This window comes from Coregonus clupeaformis, chromosome 35 (assembly GCF_020615455.1).
Source record: "Coregonus clupeaformis isolate EN_2021a chromosome 35, ASM2061545v1, whole genome shotgun sequence".
In the NCBI taxonomy this organism is placed as follows: Eukaryota; Metazoa; Chordata; class Actinopteri; order Salmoniformes; family Salmonidae; genus Coregonus; species Coregonus clupeaformis.
The window spans coordinates 25,474,192-25,493,346 of NC_059226.1; the positions used below are offsets into that span (position 1 = coordinate 25,474,192).

At 43.1% G+C, this 19,155-nt stretch overlaps 1 protein-coding gene and 1 long non-coding RNA gene across 4 annotated transcripts; one reads left to right on the forward strand and one right to left on the reverse strand.

The window, feature by feature from the left end:
- Positions 1 to 428: 428 nt before the first annotated feature.
- Positions 429 to 10,563, reverse strand: LOC121551060. Of its 3 annotated transcripts, none has more exons than XM_041863587.1 (10): positions 10,247 to 10,563; positions 8,758 to 8,858; positions 5,009 to 5,267; positions 4,733 to 4,857; positions 4,563 to 4,599; positions 4,178 to 4,440; positions 1,268 to 3,942; positions 984 to 1,147; positions 782 to 863; positions 429 to 643 (listed from the first exon to the last, which is right to left on the reverse strand). In XM_041863587.1, the coding sequence occupies exons 1-10, from the start codon at positions 10,247 to 10,249 to the stop codon at positions 465 to 467; spliced, it is 3,888 nt and encodes a 1,295-aa protein (XP_041719521.1). In that variant the 5' UTR covers positions 10,250 to 10,563; the 3' UTR covers positions 429 to 464. The 3 variants fall into 3 exon arrangements, with proteins under 3 accessions (XP_041719521.1, XP_041719520.1, XP_045066903.1); XM_041863586.1 differs by lacking the exon at positions 10,247 to 10,563 and adding an exon at positions 9,919 to 10,161; XM_045210968.1 differs by lacking the exon at positions 5,009 to 5,267.
- A 2,190-nt stretch (positions 10,564 to 12,753) lies between these two features.
- Positions 12,754 to 18,970, forward strand: LOC121551501. The gene is made up of 4 exons (XR_005997071.1): positions 12,754 to 12,837; positions 15,102 to 15,220; positions 17,845 to 17,988; positions 18,497 to 18,970. It is a non-coding gene; the product is annotated as an uncharacterized LOC121551501 (long non-coding RNA).
- Positions 18,971 to 19,155: the final 185 nt, after the last annotated feature.

The following is a 19,155-nucleotide window of genomic DNA, read 5'->3' on the forward strand; positions in this document are numbered from 1 at the left end:
CCTATAGTTTCGTCACTCAGTCTTGGCCCATGTGCTCCCCCACACCTACTACAGTCATTGTGTGCATCAAACTTATGAGGCCTCACAGTGTTTACCCTGTTTATTCTAAGTGATCCAGATCTAAAAAAGAATGGTGAAGCGCTATTGTTAAACCAGGCATAGTCAATAAGCTAGGAGTGGGATGAGTGTGATCCTGTGAGAATTATCAATGCGTCTCAGAAGTCTTAGAGGTGGGTGGGGATTCCCTATTAGCCATATGGAATATGGGCATGTCACACTGAAGGCAAGGTATCCCTATAAGAGGCAATATTTTGTCTGTATTGATATCAGTATTCCACAATCAATGACCATAAAAAGTCTACCACTATAAATCACTCGGAAGTACTAATCTTGTTATTTTGCACATACAACTGCTGTAGACACAAACATAAATGCAGTAATGTTTATTAAAATCAGGCACTTATCTAGTGCTTCTTTCCTGAAGCTCCTCTGAAGGGGCTTGTGATGGCTCGAGAGAGGGCCCGGAACACCCTAACCACAAGGGGGCATTTACGGGACTGGGGATCCTGTGCAGTAGGTGCAGGTATCAGGTCCTCCATGGGTGGGGAAGAGGAAGGAACCTCTGGAACCTCACATTCAGCATCTGTGATATGAGAACATTGCGTAATCAGAAATTAGGTCAAACTTCTACTCTATGTATCTTTGTTCACTCTTGCCACGGTCCTAAAACAAACTGGTCACATGGTGATTAATTTAAATGACATAATCAATGCTTACTCACTCAGTGACATAACACTGAAACGTTTTGTTGGCAGCGCTTCCAGTTCTGGGTGCTTCTTGGCTTGCCCTTTTCTCTTGAACACCTGTTGACAAAATACATCCTGACATTAGAGCCCCCACAATATCTTATAAGTCCACTGGCTGTGGGATAATTAAATCCCAGCTCGAACTTAGAGGCAATTCCCAAACACAGAGCTCCCTACCTTGATCCTGATCTTTGGGATGTTAGGCATTTTAAATAGGAAACGCCACTTCTTGCTCTTCTTTCCAACTCCAGCAGAGGGAGGCATCACATCAGCGTTGCCATCAGCTGGGTTAAGGCTCCTTGTGGGGAATTCATCTGGTAGGACTAACCTGGAAATTAATTCTGGGAGAAGTAGAGACGATACATTAGGCACAGTTGAAGTCAGTAAACATCATAAGGAGCAATCTACTGAGAACGTTACAAAATATTATTCTACAGAGTTAAAATGGCAATTTAACTTACCATCCTCTGACTTCACTGTGGGCTTGGACACATCAGTCAGGTTGTCCATCACTGTGTTGGTCATTATCTTAGTGACCTGATCCATCGTCTGCCTTACTCCGGTGGAAAAGGGCGACACATCTAAACACTGCCCCAGGAGAGTCCTAACTGAATTTTCGACAAAGCTGTAAGCAAGCTCAGAGGCATCATTCCTTGAAAGCTTTTTCAGGGCTGGCTTTGGCAATGCTGGTTCAGAGAAGCTCCTGTGCCCAGCCATGGATTGACGTTGCCGGCTTATTGTGATCTCCTGAATGAGACCATGGACCTTTGTGATGAGGTCGTCTGACACACCTTGAATGGTTTCAATGGAGAGGAGCCTCTCAAGGTTTTCCTCTGCTGAAGTCTTCTTTGAGTTGTCTGTCTCCATCGTTTCCATTATAGTTTGTCCTATAATGTTGGTGTCACACATGTATGTTGGTATCAGACATGATGGTTGACACACAAGCTTTGCAGGGGAAGCATCCTGGTTCCTCTCATGAGTAGACGAGTATTTTGTCAAGGATAGCTTAGACAGTGATTCTGGCACATCTATTGTGGTTGAGGTGTGGGACGCTGTCCCCTTGATCTCATCTGCAGTCAACTGGTCAAGGCTCTCAAGAAGAGAGTCCAACATGTCAGTTGTTTTCTGTCTAACAGATAAATTATCTGAGGCAGCCACTCTGCACTTGATCACATTTAGGATCTGGCTGAGGGTGTTCTTAGCAGATTTGGTGAAGCTCTGCTTAGTGACATTTGATGTCCTCCCTCCAATGGAAGGAGAACAGTCTTCCTTAGAAGCCTCAACCTTCAGAACTGAGGCCACCTGTTTGATGACCTCTTTAGTGCATGTGTTGAGGGTTAACTGGTTGTCTGAGATATTACTGAGAGACCTGAAGGACATACCAGAGCTGTTACTACTGGTCTTTTGCACAGGAGATACCTCCAAACAGGCCTCAGTTAGGAGTGGTCCAGTTGCAGAGAGCTTGGTCATCTGAGGGACATCTTCTTCCTCAGTGAGATGATGTAAACTGAACCACTTATTTAGTTTGTCCAGTGCGTTGGTGTACAGGTTTTGTGAACTTGAATGTACAACCACCCAGAACTTTTTGCGACCAGATTTTGTGGCTGCTGAGACCTTATTTGACTCAGATGCCTCATGCAAGTCTGCTAATACGCCATCAAAAAGATCAACCGATGCCGCTGCAATTCTTTCAGGGGAAATATGGGCAGATAAGATTTCCTCTAATCTATTAGTGTAGGTCGAAGGGGTTTCGTTCAGGTTGGGAAATGTCACAGCTGCCTCATTAAGGCCCCAAATTATGTGAGAAACATCCATGTCCTCAAGACTCTGTGACAGAGAAGATACCAGGTCTCTGGCAGCAAGGTTACACTGGGAGCCGGCCTCTGTGGCTGAGTTGAGACTCATCTCAAGCTCAGTTTTAATTGCTTGGCAGGCAGTTGCCACAGCAACCGCTGAGTGAGAGCACAAGAGCTTCAAGTCAGAGTCTGAGATGGGCAGAGATGATGAGTCGTGAGTCATGGACATGGCTTCCAGACTGCTCTCAGAAACAAAGGGCTGGAGTTTTACGGAGACTTGTCTGACCATCTCCCCAGCAACACCGCTGATGTCTATTGATGAGCTGGAGCTGGCATTCTGTGGCCTTAAAGGTGTTTGGCTGTCCAAAAGTCCAAGATTATAAAGAACATCACCAAACACAACATCCACAACATCCGTCGACAATGCTGTAATTCTGTTGCTGGACAGGAACTTAGCTGGATGCACGTTGTCTGAGTTGAGAGTCCAATCACAAAGGGATTCTTTGGATGGGCACTTGGACAGGCTCTGGATTGTTGGAGTTGTTGAAATGCAGCTTTCATTGGTAGACTCGCCATAGAGTTGTGACATTTTAATTTGAACGGCTTTCACGATCTTGCCCTTGGAGATATTCAACAAGTGGTCACTGATGGACTGCCTGGAGGACTGTCTACTTGCAGATCTTTGAACTACAAGGCTTTGAATTTCAGCAGAAACTGCAGTAAGGAAGTAACTCAAAGGGTTGGTCCGTTCCTGCTCAGTTCTTCCGTTGTCTTTAGTCCCGAGGATGCTATTGATGATGGTGACTATTACCTGTCCAGCCAGAGGACCCAATATGGCTTCAAGCTCCCTCTCTAATTCAAGCTGAGACTTGGACTGGGGACTGCTGGACTTGCGGCCGTGCGCAATATGCTCCATGGCATGGGCATACATTGATGCCGTTGCCATGCTCAGCATCTCTTGAGCAAACTGAATGCTTGCTGAGTTGCTGCCATGACCCACATTTAGCATTAGCTGAGCTAGCCTGGAGTTGAGGACTTTCATCAACATCTCCACAATTCCCATTACCAACCTGGTGTCTGTGGAGACGATGATGGGCCTGAGCTTTCTCTGTCTACTCCGGCTGGACGGCAGTACAATCTCACTCAGCGACCTGCATGCTCCACTGCGGACCATTTGATTGAAAACACAGCTCTGAGACAGGCCAAATACAGACCTGAGTGGCTCTGAGCAGGGTCTGTCCCTAACCTCTCTATTGCCCCCCTCAGGTGTGGAGAGATATGTGAACTCTCCAGGGATCAAGTCTTCATTGTCCTCTTCACTCAGCAAAGAGGTCATGGACCTAGAGAATGCACACAACAGAGACATAGCAACACAAATGTCCATAGCGCTTCGGACTCAACCTCATTATTATTACTCAAAGGAAGCATTGTAAACCAATACACATTTTAGAGCGCTAGTGTTGCATCTAAGCAGTATCTCTCAATAAGTGGGGCAGGTTATTGGTACTCATGGTGGGGGTGGGAATAATGTGTGTGGGTAGACCTTCTTGGAGAGAAGTGGATAGGGATGCTTACCTGTGACTGGAGGGGAAAGGTATGGGTGTCCGCGTGCTCCAGGAGGTTTTAGAGCTGGTGCCTTGAGTACAGCTTAATGTCACGGTGCGGGAGAGAGAAGTCACCTCTCCTGCCTCCTCACTTCCTGATCCAGGAGAGCCTGGCGACTCAGTCAGCTCTATCTGCATGGTGAGGTCAAGGGCAGGAAACACCACTGTCGATGTGGTCTTCTTCACCCATGTGACAATGTCCATGCACTTGGCAGTAAACTCATCTCTGGTTAACTGCAATGAAAATATAGAGAAGTTAGACTCTGATATAATGACTTAGATCCATGTGATTACTCATTGTATGCCCCTCCTTACCATTTCACTAATCAAGCAGACAGGAACTGACTTTAACTCACCTTGGGACGCATTTTCTCACTCAGCAGATTCCAGTGGCTGAAAAGTAAATAAAATATAACTTTTCTAATGGGGAACATATCTAGGAAGCCCACTTGAGCTGGGCATCTAAAAGGTTTATAATACAAATAAACAATCAAGGGGAGAATTGGAAAGCCACAGAGCAACATACTCGTCAGTCATGTCCTGCAGAAAGGTGCAGAGGTCTAGGGAGCTTCTTTGCAGCCTGACAAGGCTGTTCTGGGATGTTGCAGCCTGGGGGGGCGTGGGCGTGGTGGTGAAGGTCACATCAGTATCCTGGGGACGACAGGAAGTACAGTTAGGCTGGAATTCAATCAACTCTAGTACTCTCTCCTCCCAACACACACACACACACACACACACACACACACACACACACACACAATGCAACCAGTAGATTAGATTGAGAGATGACTACAGGCCTCACCTCCAGTTCCAGGTCTCCAGGGTTGAGTAGAGAAGTCTGGTGTGGCTCCTGTACATGGGATGGGCCGGCTGTCTGTAGATCAGCCTGCATATCACTATCTATTTCAGCCTCTAGTGACTGGGTTGGGTCAGCTGACTTCAGATAAGCCTCCTGCATCTCTGCCTCTGGTTCAGCCGCTATTGACTGATTTGGGCTGGCTGTTTCTTGATCAGCAAAGAACTGGGCCAGGCTCCCAGTATCAGGCTGATCTTTTTCACATCTGTGTAGAGGAAAGGAATCTCTCTCTGTCCCCTGTAGCTCAGTTGGTAGAGCATGGTGCTTGCAACGCCAGGGTTGTGGGTTTGTTTCCCACAGGGGGCCAGTATGAAAATGTATGCACTCACTAACTGTAAGTTGCTCTGAATAAGAGCGTCTGCTAAATGACTAAAATGTAAATCACTGGGACCTAGCCATAATGTATAGACCTTTGACCTACAGTTGAAGTCTGAAGTTTAAATACACCTTAGCCAAAAACATTTAAACTCAGTTTTTCACAATTCCTGACATTTAATCCTAGTAAAAATTCCCTGTTTTAGGTCAGTTAGGACTTTATTTTAAGAATGTGAAATGTCAGAATAATAGTAGAGAGAATGATTTATTTCAGCTTTTATTTCTTTCATCACATTCCCAGTGGGTCAGAAGTTTACATATACTCAATTAGTATTTGGTAGTATTGCCTTTAAATTGTTTAACTTGGGTCAAACGTTTCGGGTAGCCTTCCACAAGCTTCCCACAATAAATTGGGTGAATTTTGGCACATTCCTCCTGACAGAGCTGGTGTAACTGAGTCAGGTTTGTAGGCCTCCTTGCTCACACACGCTTTTTCAGTTCTGCCCACAAATGTTCTATAGGATTGAGGTCAGGGCTTTGTGATGGCCACTCCAATACCTTGACTTTGTTGTCCTTAAGCCATGTTGCCACAACTTTGGAAGTATGCTTGGGGTCATTGTCCATTTGGATGACCCATTTGCGACCAAGCTTTAACTTCCTGACTGATGTCTTGAGATGTTGCTTCAATATATCCACATAATTTTCCTTCCTCATGATGCCATCTCTCTTGTGAAGTGCACCAGTCCCTCTTGCAGCAAAGCACCCCCACAGCATGATGCTGCCACCCCATGCTTCACGGTTGGGATGGTGTTCTTCGGCTTGCAAGGACCCCCCTTTTCCTCCAAACATAACGATGGTCATTATGGCCAAACAGTTCTATTTTTGTTTCATCCGACCAGAGGACATTTCTCCAAAAAGTACGATCTTTGTCCCCATGTACAGTTGCAAACCGTAGTCTGGCTTTTTTATGGCGGTTTTGGAGCAGTGGCTTCTTCCTTGCTGAGCAGCCTTTCAGGTTATGTCAATATAGAACTCGTTTAACTGTGGATATACAGTGGGGAGAACAAGTATTTGATACACTGCCGATTTTGCAGGTTTTCCTACTTACAAAGCATGTAGAGGTCTGTCATTTTTATCATAGGTACACTTCAACTGTGAGAGACGGAATCTAAAACGAAAATCCAGAAAATCACATTGTATGATTTTTAAGTAATTGATTTGCATTTTATTGCATGACATAAGTATTTGATCACCTACCAACCAGTAAAAATTCCGGCTCTCACAGACCTGTTAGTTTTTCTATAAGAAGCCCTCCTGTTCTCCACTCATTACCTGTATTAACTGCACCTGTTTGAACTCGTTACCTGTATAAAAGACACCTGTCCACACACTCAATCAAACAGACTCCAACCTCTCCACAATGGCCAAGACCAGAGAGCTGTGTAAGGACATCAGGGATAAAATTGTAGACCTGCACAAGGCTGGGATGGGCTACAGGACAATAGGCAAGCAGCTTGGTGAGAAGGCAACAACTTTTGGCGCAATTATTAGAAAATGGAAGAAATTCAAAATGACGGTCAATCACCCTCGGTCTGGGGCTCCATGCAAGATCTCACCTCGTGGGCCATCAATGATCATGAGGAAGGTGAGGGATCAGCCCAGAACTACACAGCAGGACCTGGTCAATGACCTGAAGAGAGCTGGGACCACAGTCTCAAAGAAAACCATTAGTAACACACTACGCCGTCATGGATTAAATCCTGCAGCACACGCAAGGTCCCCCTGCTCAAGCCAGCGCATGTCCAAGCCCGTCTGAAGTTTGCCAATGACCATCTGGATGATCCAGAGGAGGAATGGGAGAAGGTCATGTGGTCTGATGAGACAAAAATATAGCTTTTTGGTCTAAACTCCACTCGCCGTGTTTGGAGGAAGAAGAAGGATGAGAACAACCCAAAGAACACCATCCCAACCGTGAAGCATGGAGTTTTCCAACATCATTCTTGGGGATGCTTTCCTGCAAAGGGGACAGGACGACTGCACCGTATTGAGGGGAGGATGGATGGGGCCATGTATCGTGAGATCTTGGCCAACAACCTCCTTCCCTCAGTAAGAGCATTGAAGATGGGTCGTGGCGGGGGTCTTCCAGCATGACAATGACCCGAAATACACAGCCAGGGCAACTAAGGAGTGGCTCCATAAGAAGCATCTCAAGGTCCTGGAGTGGCCTAGCCAGTCTCCAGACCTGAACCCAATAGAAAATCTTTGGAGGTAGCTGAAAGTCCGTATTGCCCAGCGACAGCCCCGAAACCTGAAGGATCTGGAGAAGGTCTGTATGGAGGAGTGGGCCAAAATCCCTGCTGCAGTGTGTGCAAACCTGGTCAAGACCTACAGGAAACGTATGATCTCTGTAATTGCAAACAAAGGTTTCTGTACCAAATATTAAGTTCTGCTTTTCTGATGTATCAAATACTTATGTCATGCCATAAAATGCAAATTAATTACTTAAAAATCATACAATGTGATTTTCTGGATTTTTGTTTTAGATTCCGTCTCTCACAGATGAAGTGTACCTATGATAAAAATTACAGACCTCTACATGCTTTGTAAGTAGGAAAACCTACAAAATCGGCAGTGTATCAAATACTTGTTCTCCCCACTGTAGATACTTTTGTACCTGTTTCCTCCAGCATCTTCACAAGGTCCTTTGCTGTTGTTCTGGGATTGATTTGCACTTTTCACACCAAAGTACGTTCATCTATAGGAGACAGAACGCGTCTCCTTCCTGAGCGGTATGACGGCTGCATGGTCCCATGGTGTTTATACTTGCATACTATAGTTTGTACAGATGAACGTGGTACCTTCAGGCGTTTGGAAATTGCTCCCAAGGACGAACCAGACTTGTGGAGGTCTACCATTTTTTTTCTGAGGTCTTGGCTGATTTCTTTTGATTTTCCCATGATGTCAAGCAAAGAGGCACTGTGTTTGTAGGTAGGCATTGAAATACATCCACAGGTACACCTCCAATTTACTCAAATGATGTCAATTAGCCTATCAGAAGCTTCTAAAGCCATGACATAATTTTCTGGAATATTCCAAGCTGTTTAAAGGCACAGTCAACTTAGTGTATGTAAACTTCTGACCCACTGGAATTGTGATAGAGTGAATTATAAGTGAAATTATCTGTCTGTAAACAATTGTTGGAAAAATTACTTGTGTCATGCACAAAGTAGATGTCCTAACCGACTTGCCAAAACTATAGTTTGTTCACAAGACATTTGTGGAGTGGTTGAAAAACTAGTTTTAATGACTCCAACCTAAGTGCATGTAAACTTCCGACTTCAACTGTATGTGTAAATGGATAATTTGTGTAAATCACTTACCTGACTTCATCCTGCATGTCATCAGCATTATTGATAGGGTCATCAAGAGGCTGTGATTCCAATATCTGTGAGGGTGAGATCATCATTTTGACCTCTGACCCCTGAAAGACATCAGAAAGACATCAGAAAGTCCTGTACATGCCTCACATTTAGCCATCTCATTGGTCACATCTTAAAAACTAATATCTATAGTGAAGGTGAGGTTATATCCTTTGACCTATTGCAACACTTGCACCAGAGAGGAAGAGGCAAAGCGAGAGGGTTTACTCCACCCAAAATGTGTCCATGAAAATAAGTAATTTTTGTATGGAGGTCAATGAGAGAGTATCGAATTTGGTCAACAAAAAATCTAATCGCTAATTTGCTCCGTGATGCTTATTTGATCAAATAGAAGTTTCATAATAGTTAGGTTGTTAGGAATGCACTGATATAACTGGACACACGTGGCATTTCGGCAACTTTGAAAAAAATCTACTTTATATTGGAGTTGTGCCCTCTCTTTGGCTAGAATGGTCCTACCTGATCTCGCCCCCTCCTGCCTTCCAGGACATGTATTTCCATTGTTAGATTGGCCACTCGACTATCTTGTCAATATAATTGATCATCTTTGCTTGCACTGAACCTAATGGTCATAACCTTTGCTCCCTGAAGTCAATAGAAAGTAGGCCTACATGCTACATCTAGACTATCTTTACAGTAGCCAATGAGTGGTCTATTACTTAAATGTTTTGGTCAATGACAGCCTATAAACTACCGTGTAACCCACAGAAATGAATACAATTGGATGTTATACATTTACATTTTAGTCATTTAGCAGACGCTCTTATCCAGAGCGACTTACAGTTAGTGAATACACATTTTTTTTATACTGGCCCCCCGTGGGAATCGAACCCACAACCCCGGCGTTGCAAACGCCATGCTCTATCAACTGAGCTACATCCCTGCCGGCCATTCCCTCCCCTACCCTGGACGACGCTGGGCCAATTGTGCGCCGCCCATGAGTCTCCCGGTCGCGGCCGGCGGCGACAGAGCCTGGATTCGAACCAGGATCTCTAGTGGCACAGTTAGCACTGCGATGCAGTGCCTTAGACCTGTAAAATCTGTACAATGCTTCTTCTTCTCATTTACAATACCCACAGCATTGAAAATAAAGTAACATACCTCAGACTCTTTACTCTCCATGTCTTTTCCTTGTAAAATAAGTGAATGCGCATACAATGATTAACACTGGGTCGTCCAGTCAACAACGAAGATAAGACTGACCCCACCAGTTTTTCTGATCAATTATGACGTAACAATGTTATGAGTATTTTACGCACTGGTAAATTCACCGCCAATCCAACGCTTTGTTTAGGCCTACTCATTCAAAGAACTGAATTTTAATGGAAGTTCTGGGTAGTTGTAGGCCTATATTTTGGGCTTTTCGCGCAAATTTTGAGCGTGATGCAAAAAAACAAAAAGGTGACATGACACACTGTCAGTTACATACCATATGTCGCTGTTGAGCTGGAACGATCGGCCTATAAGATCATGAGAGCTTTTTTGAATAAGGTCGCAGGTATCACAGTATCTGTGCGTTCGCGGTATCATCGTCATCTATAACGCACAGATACTGGGGAAGGTCGCAGGTATAGTTACATCCCTGCTCTGATTACTCCTGTGCTTCAACCAGATATAAGGAGAACAGGCCAATAAACTATAACTGCACAGTCAATACCTACTACTGACAATCTATATTCACCCGAAAATCAATAGTCATACCCAATCATTAACATCGGTTCAATAAACTCATCTGACCAGCCTATATCCAGGACTTCAATAAATAAGGGTTGTACATAAAAAACAAACTAAAGGACACATTGCCCTCTTGTGGTTTGTAAAGGTAATGATATGATCCAGAAAATTTTACAGCAAACTCTCGCGAGGTTCGGTCCAGAAGTACCGCTATGAAATGAACACAATAGATGTCTGTTTTTATGGTTTAATGGATCTCTGAGATTATTGAATTCGGGCGGGGTTTTAATCAATAACAGACAGTGGATAGTAAATCAAACCGCTATTACACTTTCTAAAATTGATTAGAATACTGGACTTTGTTTCAAAGCATTGTTCCAAATTAATTGAACAAATACAACCTAATCAAATAATCTGTGTCAGAAAGAGGAGAAGAGAAATGTACTTAATTTTGTTTAGTGGATTCCTACCCACAAACCTGCTTTACAACATACAGTACATTAGGCCTACATGTCATAAAGTACAGTACCAGTCAAAAGTTTGGACACCTACTCATTCAAGGGTTTTTCTTTAATTTTTACCATTTTCTACAGTGTAAAATAATAGTGAAGACATCAAATCATGAGGACTGCCACAGGAAAGGAAGACCCAGAGTTACCTCTGCTGCAGAGGATAAGTTCAATAGAGTTACCAGCCTCAGAAACTGCAGCCCAAATAAATGCTTCACAGAGTTCAAGTAACAGACACATCTCAACATCAACTGTTCAGACAAGACTGCATGAATCAGGCCTTCGTGGTCGAATTGATTCAAAGAAACCACTACTAAAGGACACCAATTATAAGAAGAGACTTGCTTGGGCCATTAGACCAGTGGAAATCTGTCCTTTGGTCGGATGAGTCCAAATTTGAGATTTTTGGTTCCAAACGCTGTGTCTTTGTGAGACACGGTGAACGGATGATCTCTGCATGTGTGGTTCCCACCATGAAGCATGGAGGAGGAGGTGTGATGGTGTGGGGGTGCTTTGCTGGTGACACTGTCAGTGATTTATTTAGAATTCAAGGCACACTTAACCAGCATGGCTACTACAGCATTCTGCAGCGATATGCCATCCCATCTGGTTTGCGCTTAGTGGGACTATCATTTGTTTTTCAACAGGACAATGACCCAACACACCTCCAGGCTGTGTAAGGGCTATTTGACCAAAAAGGAGAGTGATGGAGTGCTGCATCAGATGACCTGGCCTTCACAATCACCCGACCTCAAACCAACTGAGATGGTTTGGGATGAGTTGGACCGCGGAGTGAAGGAAAAGCAGCCAACAAGTGCTCAGCATATGTGGGAACTCCTTCAAGACTGTTGGAAAATAATTCCAGGTGAAGCTGGTTGAGAGAATGCCAAGAGTGTCCAAAGCTGTCATCAAGGCAAAGGGTGGCTACTTTGAAGAATCTCAAATCTCAAATATATTTTGATTTGTTTAACACTTTTTTGGTTACATGATTCCATATGTGGTATTTCATAGTTTTGATGTCTTAGTAAAAATACAGAAAAACCCTTGAATGAGTAGGTGTGTCCAAACTTTTGACTGGTACTGTATATGGCATACTGAAGGAGGCACACTTTCAGTGCCAGTTCTGTTTTGAGACCTTGGGCTTCTGATATGTACGCCTACACATTATGTCCATTTTGCAATCAACTACTTTGAAAAATCATGGAGAAACATTCAAGAAATTCACAAAAGGCTAAGAGTCTGATCATTTGTACTATGACACATTTGTTGTTAATTATTACCTCCTTTGATAATAAGAATTTGTATTGTTAATTTTAGCAGACAGTTCAGAAGTCTCACTCTCTTTGTAGGGGTATGTTGTGAAGAGGAAACACAGGCACACACAGAGACACACACACAGGCACAGACACACTCATACACACACGCATGATAATATACACACTTGTAGATATGTGGTAGTAGAGTAGTGGCCCAAGGGCACACACTTAATGTGTTGTGAAATGTAATGTAATGTTTTTTAAATTGTATATAACTGCCTTAATTTTGCTGGACCCCATGAAGAGTACCTGCTGCCTTGGCAACAGCTAATGGGGATCCATAATAAATACAAATACATCCTGTATTAGTTTCTATGCTCAGAAATAATTTTGCCATTGTTTATCCACTTTTGAATCACTCCTTTCTCTCATCTCACTGGTAGTGAGCTGTGCATTATTACAGTAGTTACACACTCATTACAACCTCTGTTTCTTGTAGGAGTCGCAGAGAGATGTAACCAATCCCTACCCCATCTACAGTGCCATAGAGAAACACTTCTTCATAAATGGACCTACTGAAGGTACTGTATCTAGCGCAAATTAACGCATGACAGTCATAAACTACTTGATTAATTTAATTGCTTTTTGTGACAGCAAATGTACACTGATTGTACAAAACATTAGAAACACCTAGAGTTGCACCCCCTTTTGCCCTCAGAGCAGCCTCAAATTGACTGGGCATGGACGCTACAAGGTGTCAAAAGCGTTCCACAGGGATGCTGGCCCATGTTGACTCCAAAGCTTCCCACAGTTGTGTCAAGTTGGCTAGATGTCCTTTGGGTGGTGGACCATTCTTGATACACATGGGAAACATCCAGCAGCATTACAGTTCTTGAAACACTCAAACAGGTACGCCTGGCACCTACTACCCAGTTCAAAGGCACTTAAATATTTTGTCTTGCCCAGTCACCCTCTGAATGGCACACATACAGTGGGGAGAACAATTATTTGATACACTGACGATTTTGCAGGTTTTCCTACTTACAAAGCATGTAGAGGTCTGTAATTTTTATCATAGGTACACTTCAACTGTGAGAGACGGAATCTAAAACAAAAATCCAGAAAATCACATTGTATGATTTTTAAGTAATTAATTTGCAATTTATTGCATGATATACGTTTTTGATCACCTACCAACCAGTAAGAATTCCGGCTCTCACAAACCTATTCGTTTTTCTTTAAGAAGCACTCCTGTTCTCCACTCATTACCTGTATTAACTGCACCTGTTTGAACTCGTTACCTGTATAAAAGACACCTGTCCACACACTCAATCAAACAGACTCCAACCTCTCCACAATGGCCAAGACCAGAGAGCTGTGTAAGGACATCAGGGATACAATTGTAGACCTGCACAAGGCTGGGATGGGTTACAGGACAATAGGCAAGCAGCTTGGTGAGAAGGCAACAACTGTTGGCGCAATTATTCGAAAATGGAAAAAGTTCAAGATGACGGTCAATCACCCTCGGTCTGGGGCTCCATGCAAGATCTCACCTCGTGGGGCATCAATGATCATGAGGAAGGTGAGGGATCAGCCCAGAACTACACGGCAGGATCTGGTCAATGACCTGAAGAGAGCTGGGACCACAGTCTCAAAGAAAACCGTTAGTAACAAACTATGCCGTCATGGATTTATATCCTGCAGCACACGCAAGGTCCACCTGCTCAAGCCAGCGCATGTCCAGGCCCGTCTGAAGTTTGCCAATGACCATCTGGATGATCCAGAGGAGGAATGGGAGAAGGTCATGTGGTCTGATGAGACAAAAATAGAGCTTTTTGGTCTAAACTCCACTCGCTGTGTTTGGAGGAAGAAGAAGGATGAGTACAACCCCAAGAACACCATCCCAACCGTGAAGCATGGAGGTGGAAACATCATTCTTTGGGGATGCTTTTCTGGAAAGGGGACAGGACGACTGCACCGTATTGAGGGGAGGATGGATGGGGCCATGTATCTCGAGATCTTGGCCAACAACCTCCTTCCCTCAGTAAGAGCATTGAAGATGGGTTGTGGCTGGGTCTTCCAGCATGACAACGACACGAAACACACAGCCAGGGCAACTAAGGAGTGGCTCCGTAAGAAGCATCTCAAGGTCCTGGAGTGGCCTAGCCAATACAAAATCTTTGGAGGGAGCTGAAAGTCCGTATTGCCCAGCGACAGCCCCGAAACCTGAAGGATCTGGAGTAGGTCTGTATGGAGGAGTGGGCCAAAATCCCTGCTGCAGTGTGTGCAAACCTGGTCAAGACCTACAGGAAACGTATGATCTCTGTAATTGCAAACAAAGGTTTCTGTACCACATATTAAGTTCTGCTTTTCTGATGTATCAAATACTTATGTCATGCAATAAAATGCAAATTCATTACTTAAAAATCATACAATGTGATTTTCTGGATTTTTGTTTTAGATTCCGTCTCTCACAGTTGAAGTGTACCTATGATAAAAAGTACAGCCCTCTACATGCTTTGTAAGTAGGAAAACCTGCAAAATCGGCAGTGTATCAAATACTTGTTCTCCCCACTGTACACAATCCATGTCTCAATTGTCTCAAGGCTTAAAAATCCTTCTTTAACCTGTCTCCTCCCCTTCATCTACACTGATTGAAGTGGATTTAACAAGTGACATCAATAAGGGATCATAGCTTTCACCTGGATTCACCTGGTCAGTCTTTGTCATGGAAAGATCAGGTTTTCCTAATGTTTTGTACACTCAGTGTATATACCTACAGTATATCTACTGTACAGAAGTCTACCATATAAGTAAGTGTGTGTTTATTCACTCTTACCAATAGGGTCATGGTTTGAGATGACTCAAGGGGGTCTTCATGGACACCCCCTGTCTAGGGAGCAGGTTTACGTTTGGGGAAATGGTTGAGAAGAAAATAGGAAATGGACATGGTCAAACTGCAAGGTAAGGCCTCCACTTATGGCAGGATAAGGTATCTGTCAATGGGGCTAGTGTTTATCTTTGTAAATGTTTACATTATTTAAGCAATAAGGCACAAGGGGGTGTGGTATATGGTCAGTATACCATGTCTAAGGGCAACACAGAGTGCCTGGATACAGCCCTTAGCCATGATAAATTAGCCATATACCACAAACCCCTGAGGTGCCTTATTGATATTATAAACTGGTTACCCAGGTAATTAGAACAGTAAAAATAAATGTTTTGTCATACCCGTGGTATACAGTGAGGGAAGAAAGTATTTGATCCCCTGCTGATTTTGTACGTTTGCCCACTGACAAAGACATGATCAGTCTATAATTTTTATGGTAAGTTTATTTGAACAGTGAGAGACAGAATAACAACAAAAGAATCCAGAAAAACGCATGTCAAAAATTGTATAAATTGATTTGCATTTTAATGAGGGAAATAAGTATTTGACCCCTCTGCATAACATGACATAGTACTTGGTGGCAAAACCCTTGTTGGCAATCACAGAGGTCAGACGTTTCTTGTAGTTGGCCACCAGGTTTGCACACATCTCAGGAGGGATTTTGTTCCACTCCTCTTTGCAGATCTTCTCCAAGTCATTAAGGTTTCGAGGCTGACGTTTGGCAACTCGAACCTTCAGCTCCCTCCACTGATTTTCTATGGGATTAAGGTCTGGAGACTGGCTAGGCCACTCCAGGATCTTAATGTGCTTCTTCTTGAGCCACTCCTTCGTTGCCTTGGTTGTGTGTTTTGGGTCATTGTCATGCTGGAATACCCATCCACGGCCCATTTTCAATGCCCTGGCTGAGGGAAGGAGGTTCTCACCCAAGATTTGACGGTACATGGCCCCGTCCATCATCCCTTTGATGCGGTGAAGTTGTACTGTCCCCTTAGCAGAAAAACACTCCCAAAGCATAATGTTTCCACCTCCATGTTTGACGGTGGGGATGGTGTTCTTGAGGTCAAAGGCAGCATTCCTCCTCCTCCAAACACGGCGAGTTGAGTTGATGCTAAAGAGCTCCATTTTGGTCTCATCTGACCACAACACTTTCACCCAGTTCTCCTCTGAATCATTCAGATGTTCATCGGCAAACTTCAGACGGCCCTGTAAATGTGCTTTCTTGAGCAGGGGGACCTTGCGGGCGCTGCAGGATTTCAGTCCTTCATGGCGTAGTGTGTTACCAATTGTTTTCTTGGTGACTATGGTCCCAGCTGCCTTGAGGTCATTGACAAGATCCTCCTGTGTAGTTCTGGGCTGATTCCACACCGTTCTCATGATCATTGCAACTCCACGAGGTGAGATCTTGCATGGAGCCCCAGGCCGAGGGAGATTGACAGTTATTTTGTGTTTCTTCCATTTGCGAATAATCGCACCAACTGTTGTCACCTTCTCACCAAGCTGCTTGGCGATGGTCTTGTAGCCCATTCCAGCCTTGTGTAGGTCTACAATCTTGTCCCTGACATCCTTGGAGAGCTCTTTGGTCTTGGCCATGGTGGAGAGTTTGGAATCTGATTGTTTGATTGCTTCTGTGGACAGGTGTCTTTTATACAGGTAACAAACTGAGATTAGGAGCACTCCCTTTAAGAGTGTGCTTCTAATCTCAGCTCGTTACCTGTATAAAAGACACCTGGGAGCCAGAAATCTGTCTGATTGAGAGGGGGTCAAATACGTATTTCCCTCAGTAAAATACAAATCAATTCATAAAATTTTTGACATGCATTTTTCTGGATTTTTTTATTGTTATTCTGTCTCTCACTGTTCAAATAAACCTACCATTAAAATTATAGACTGGTCATTTCTTTGTCAGTGGGCAAACGTACAAAATCAGCAGGGGATCAAATACTTGTTTCCCTCACTGTATGGTCTCATAAACCACGGCTTTGAGCCAATCAGCATTCAGGGCTCAAACCACCCAGGTTTTAAATCCATATAGACATGTGGTGCGCACCAATATTGATAATTTGCAGTGGTGGAAAAAAGTATCCAACTGTCATACTTGAGTAAAAATAAAGATAACTTAATAGAAAATAACTCAAGTAAAAGTGAAAGTCACCAAGTAAAATACTACTTGAGTAAAAGTCTAAAAGTATTTGGTTTAAAATATACTTAAGTGTATGAAGTAAATGTAATTGCAAAAATATTCTTAACTATCACAATTAAAAGTACAAGTATAAATCATTTCAAATGGTTTATATTAAGCAAACCAGACGGCACAATTTTCTTGTTTTTACTGATCGATATAGTTTCTATATTGGTGCCCATTTGTAAATGGTACATAGATACATTATGTTGCACTTGTATGTGTTATAGTTAGTGTTGGTCCGGTTATAAATGCTATATAACAGATACATGTAATTAATTTGATCAGTTTGATCCACACATATGTTTGTCAATGGTGATGTCACTAATTACAGGTATCTTGGGATGTTCTCTGGCAGATGAGAAGGAGATCACAACTGACTGGATTAAAGCTATTACTGTGTGCTCTTAGATGGGTACAGAGGGAGAGAAGAAATTAGAAGAAATTAAAGGAGTAAAGGAATAAATATTATTTGTCATCTGGAACAAAAATTATCCAGCGCTATCCCCTGTCCCCCAGAACTTGGAGAGATGACCAATGCCTTGGATTACTACTACTATCAGACCTATCAGATGCTGTTGACAGTGCTGGAGCTGATGAAGAGGTCTGGAGAAGAAGACATTGGCTTGTCCACCATCACCAACCTCGAGAAAATACTGAAAGGTGTGCCAAACAAAGAATGGCACTGTATCTGGTTCTGTATCCAGTCACAGTGACAACTAGGATGGTTTGTGATGCTGCTGCTGATGACAATGATGATAAGATACTGTAGATTGGTCATACTTGTTGTACTAGTAGTATTTGTAAGAGTAGTATTACTATAGTAATATTCCATCTGTCTACTTTGCAGACAAACCAAATTAGACCAAGACACATTTTACACTGGAGCCAGAGAGCTTGAAAAAGAAAAATATATATATTTGAGGCAAATCTACCTTAAATTTTTCCCTTAGAAATGTCCTTTGATGTATAATACTACATTTCAATTCAAATGTGACACCCCCAGCCTAGATGGTTCTGCCACATTCAAAGACTTCATCCCAAATGGCACCCTATTCCCTATGTAGTGCACTACTTCTGACCAGAGCCCCTGGTCTTGGTCAAAAGTAAAGCACTATATAGGGAATAGGGTGCCATTTGGGACGAAGCCTAATACCGTCTTTACCCACAGATGGCGATGCACGCCAAGGACTATTCAAAGTTGATGGCAAAGCCTTTCCACAAAATAGATGACAGTGTGACAAAGGACAAAGACCATCCAAAGGACTGCCACGTGTTTGAGGGGCAACCGAGTGACCCCAACATCATATAAATGCACCTCTTCAATATGCAGAATTGTAAAGGTATTCAATCTCATTCTATGCTTTCCTTCTATTTGTGTATCCTTGTTTGCATGATGTGTCTGATCCTGATGTTTCTTATCCTGTCTCTAGAATATTAGTATTGACATTAGTGGCAACATGAGCAACATGAGTTCTCATAGGAACCCATAAATGCCAGTGGCCCCAAACTCCTCCATTCTGTCATACAGCCTAGGCCTACCCCTTAGATCAACACCTGATACAGGGGAAAGCTGACTACCAGTTATAGTGTCCCAACAATAATTGTTTTCTCAACTCAATTACAGTGGGGAGAACAAGTATTTGATACACTGCCGATTTTGCAGGTTTTCCTACTTACAAAGCATGTAGAGGTCTGTAATTTTTTATCATAGGTACACTTCAACTGTGAGAGACGGAATCTAAAACAAAAATCCAGAAAAACACATTGTATGATTTTTAAGTAATTAATTTGCATTTTATTGCATGACATAAGTATTTGATACATCAG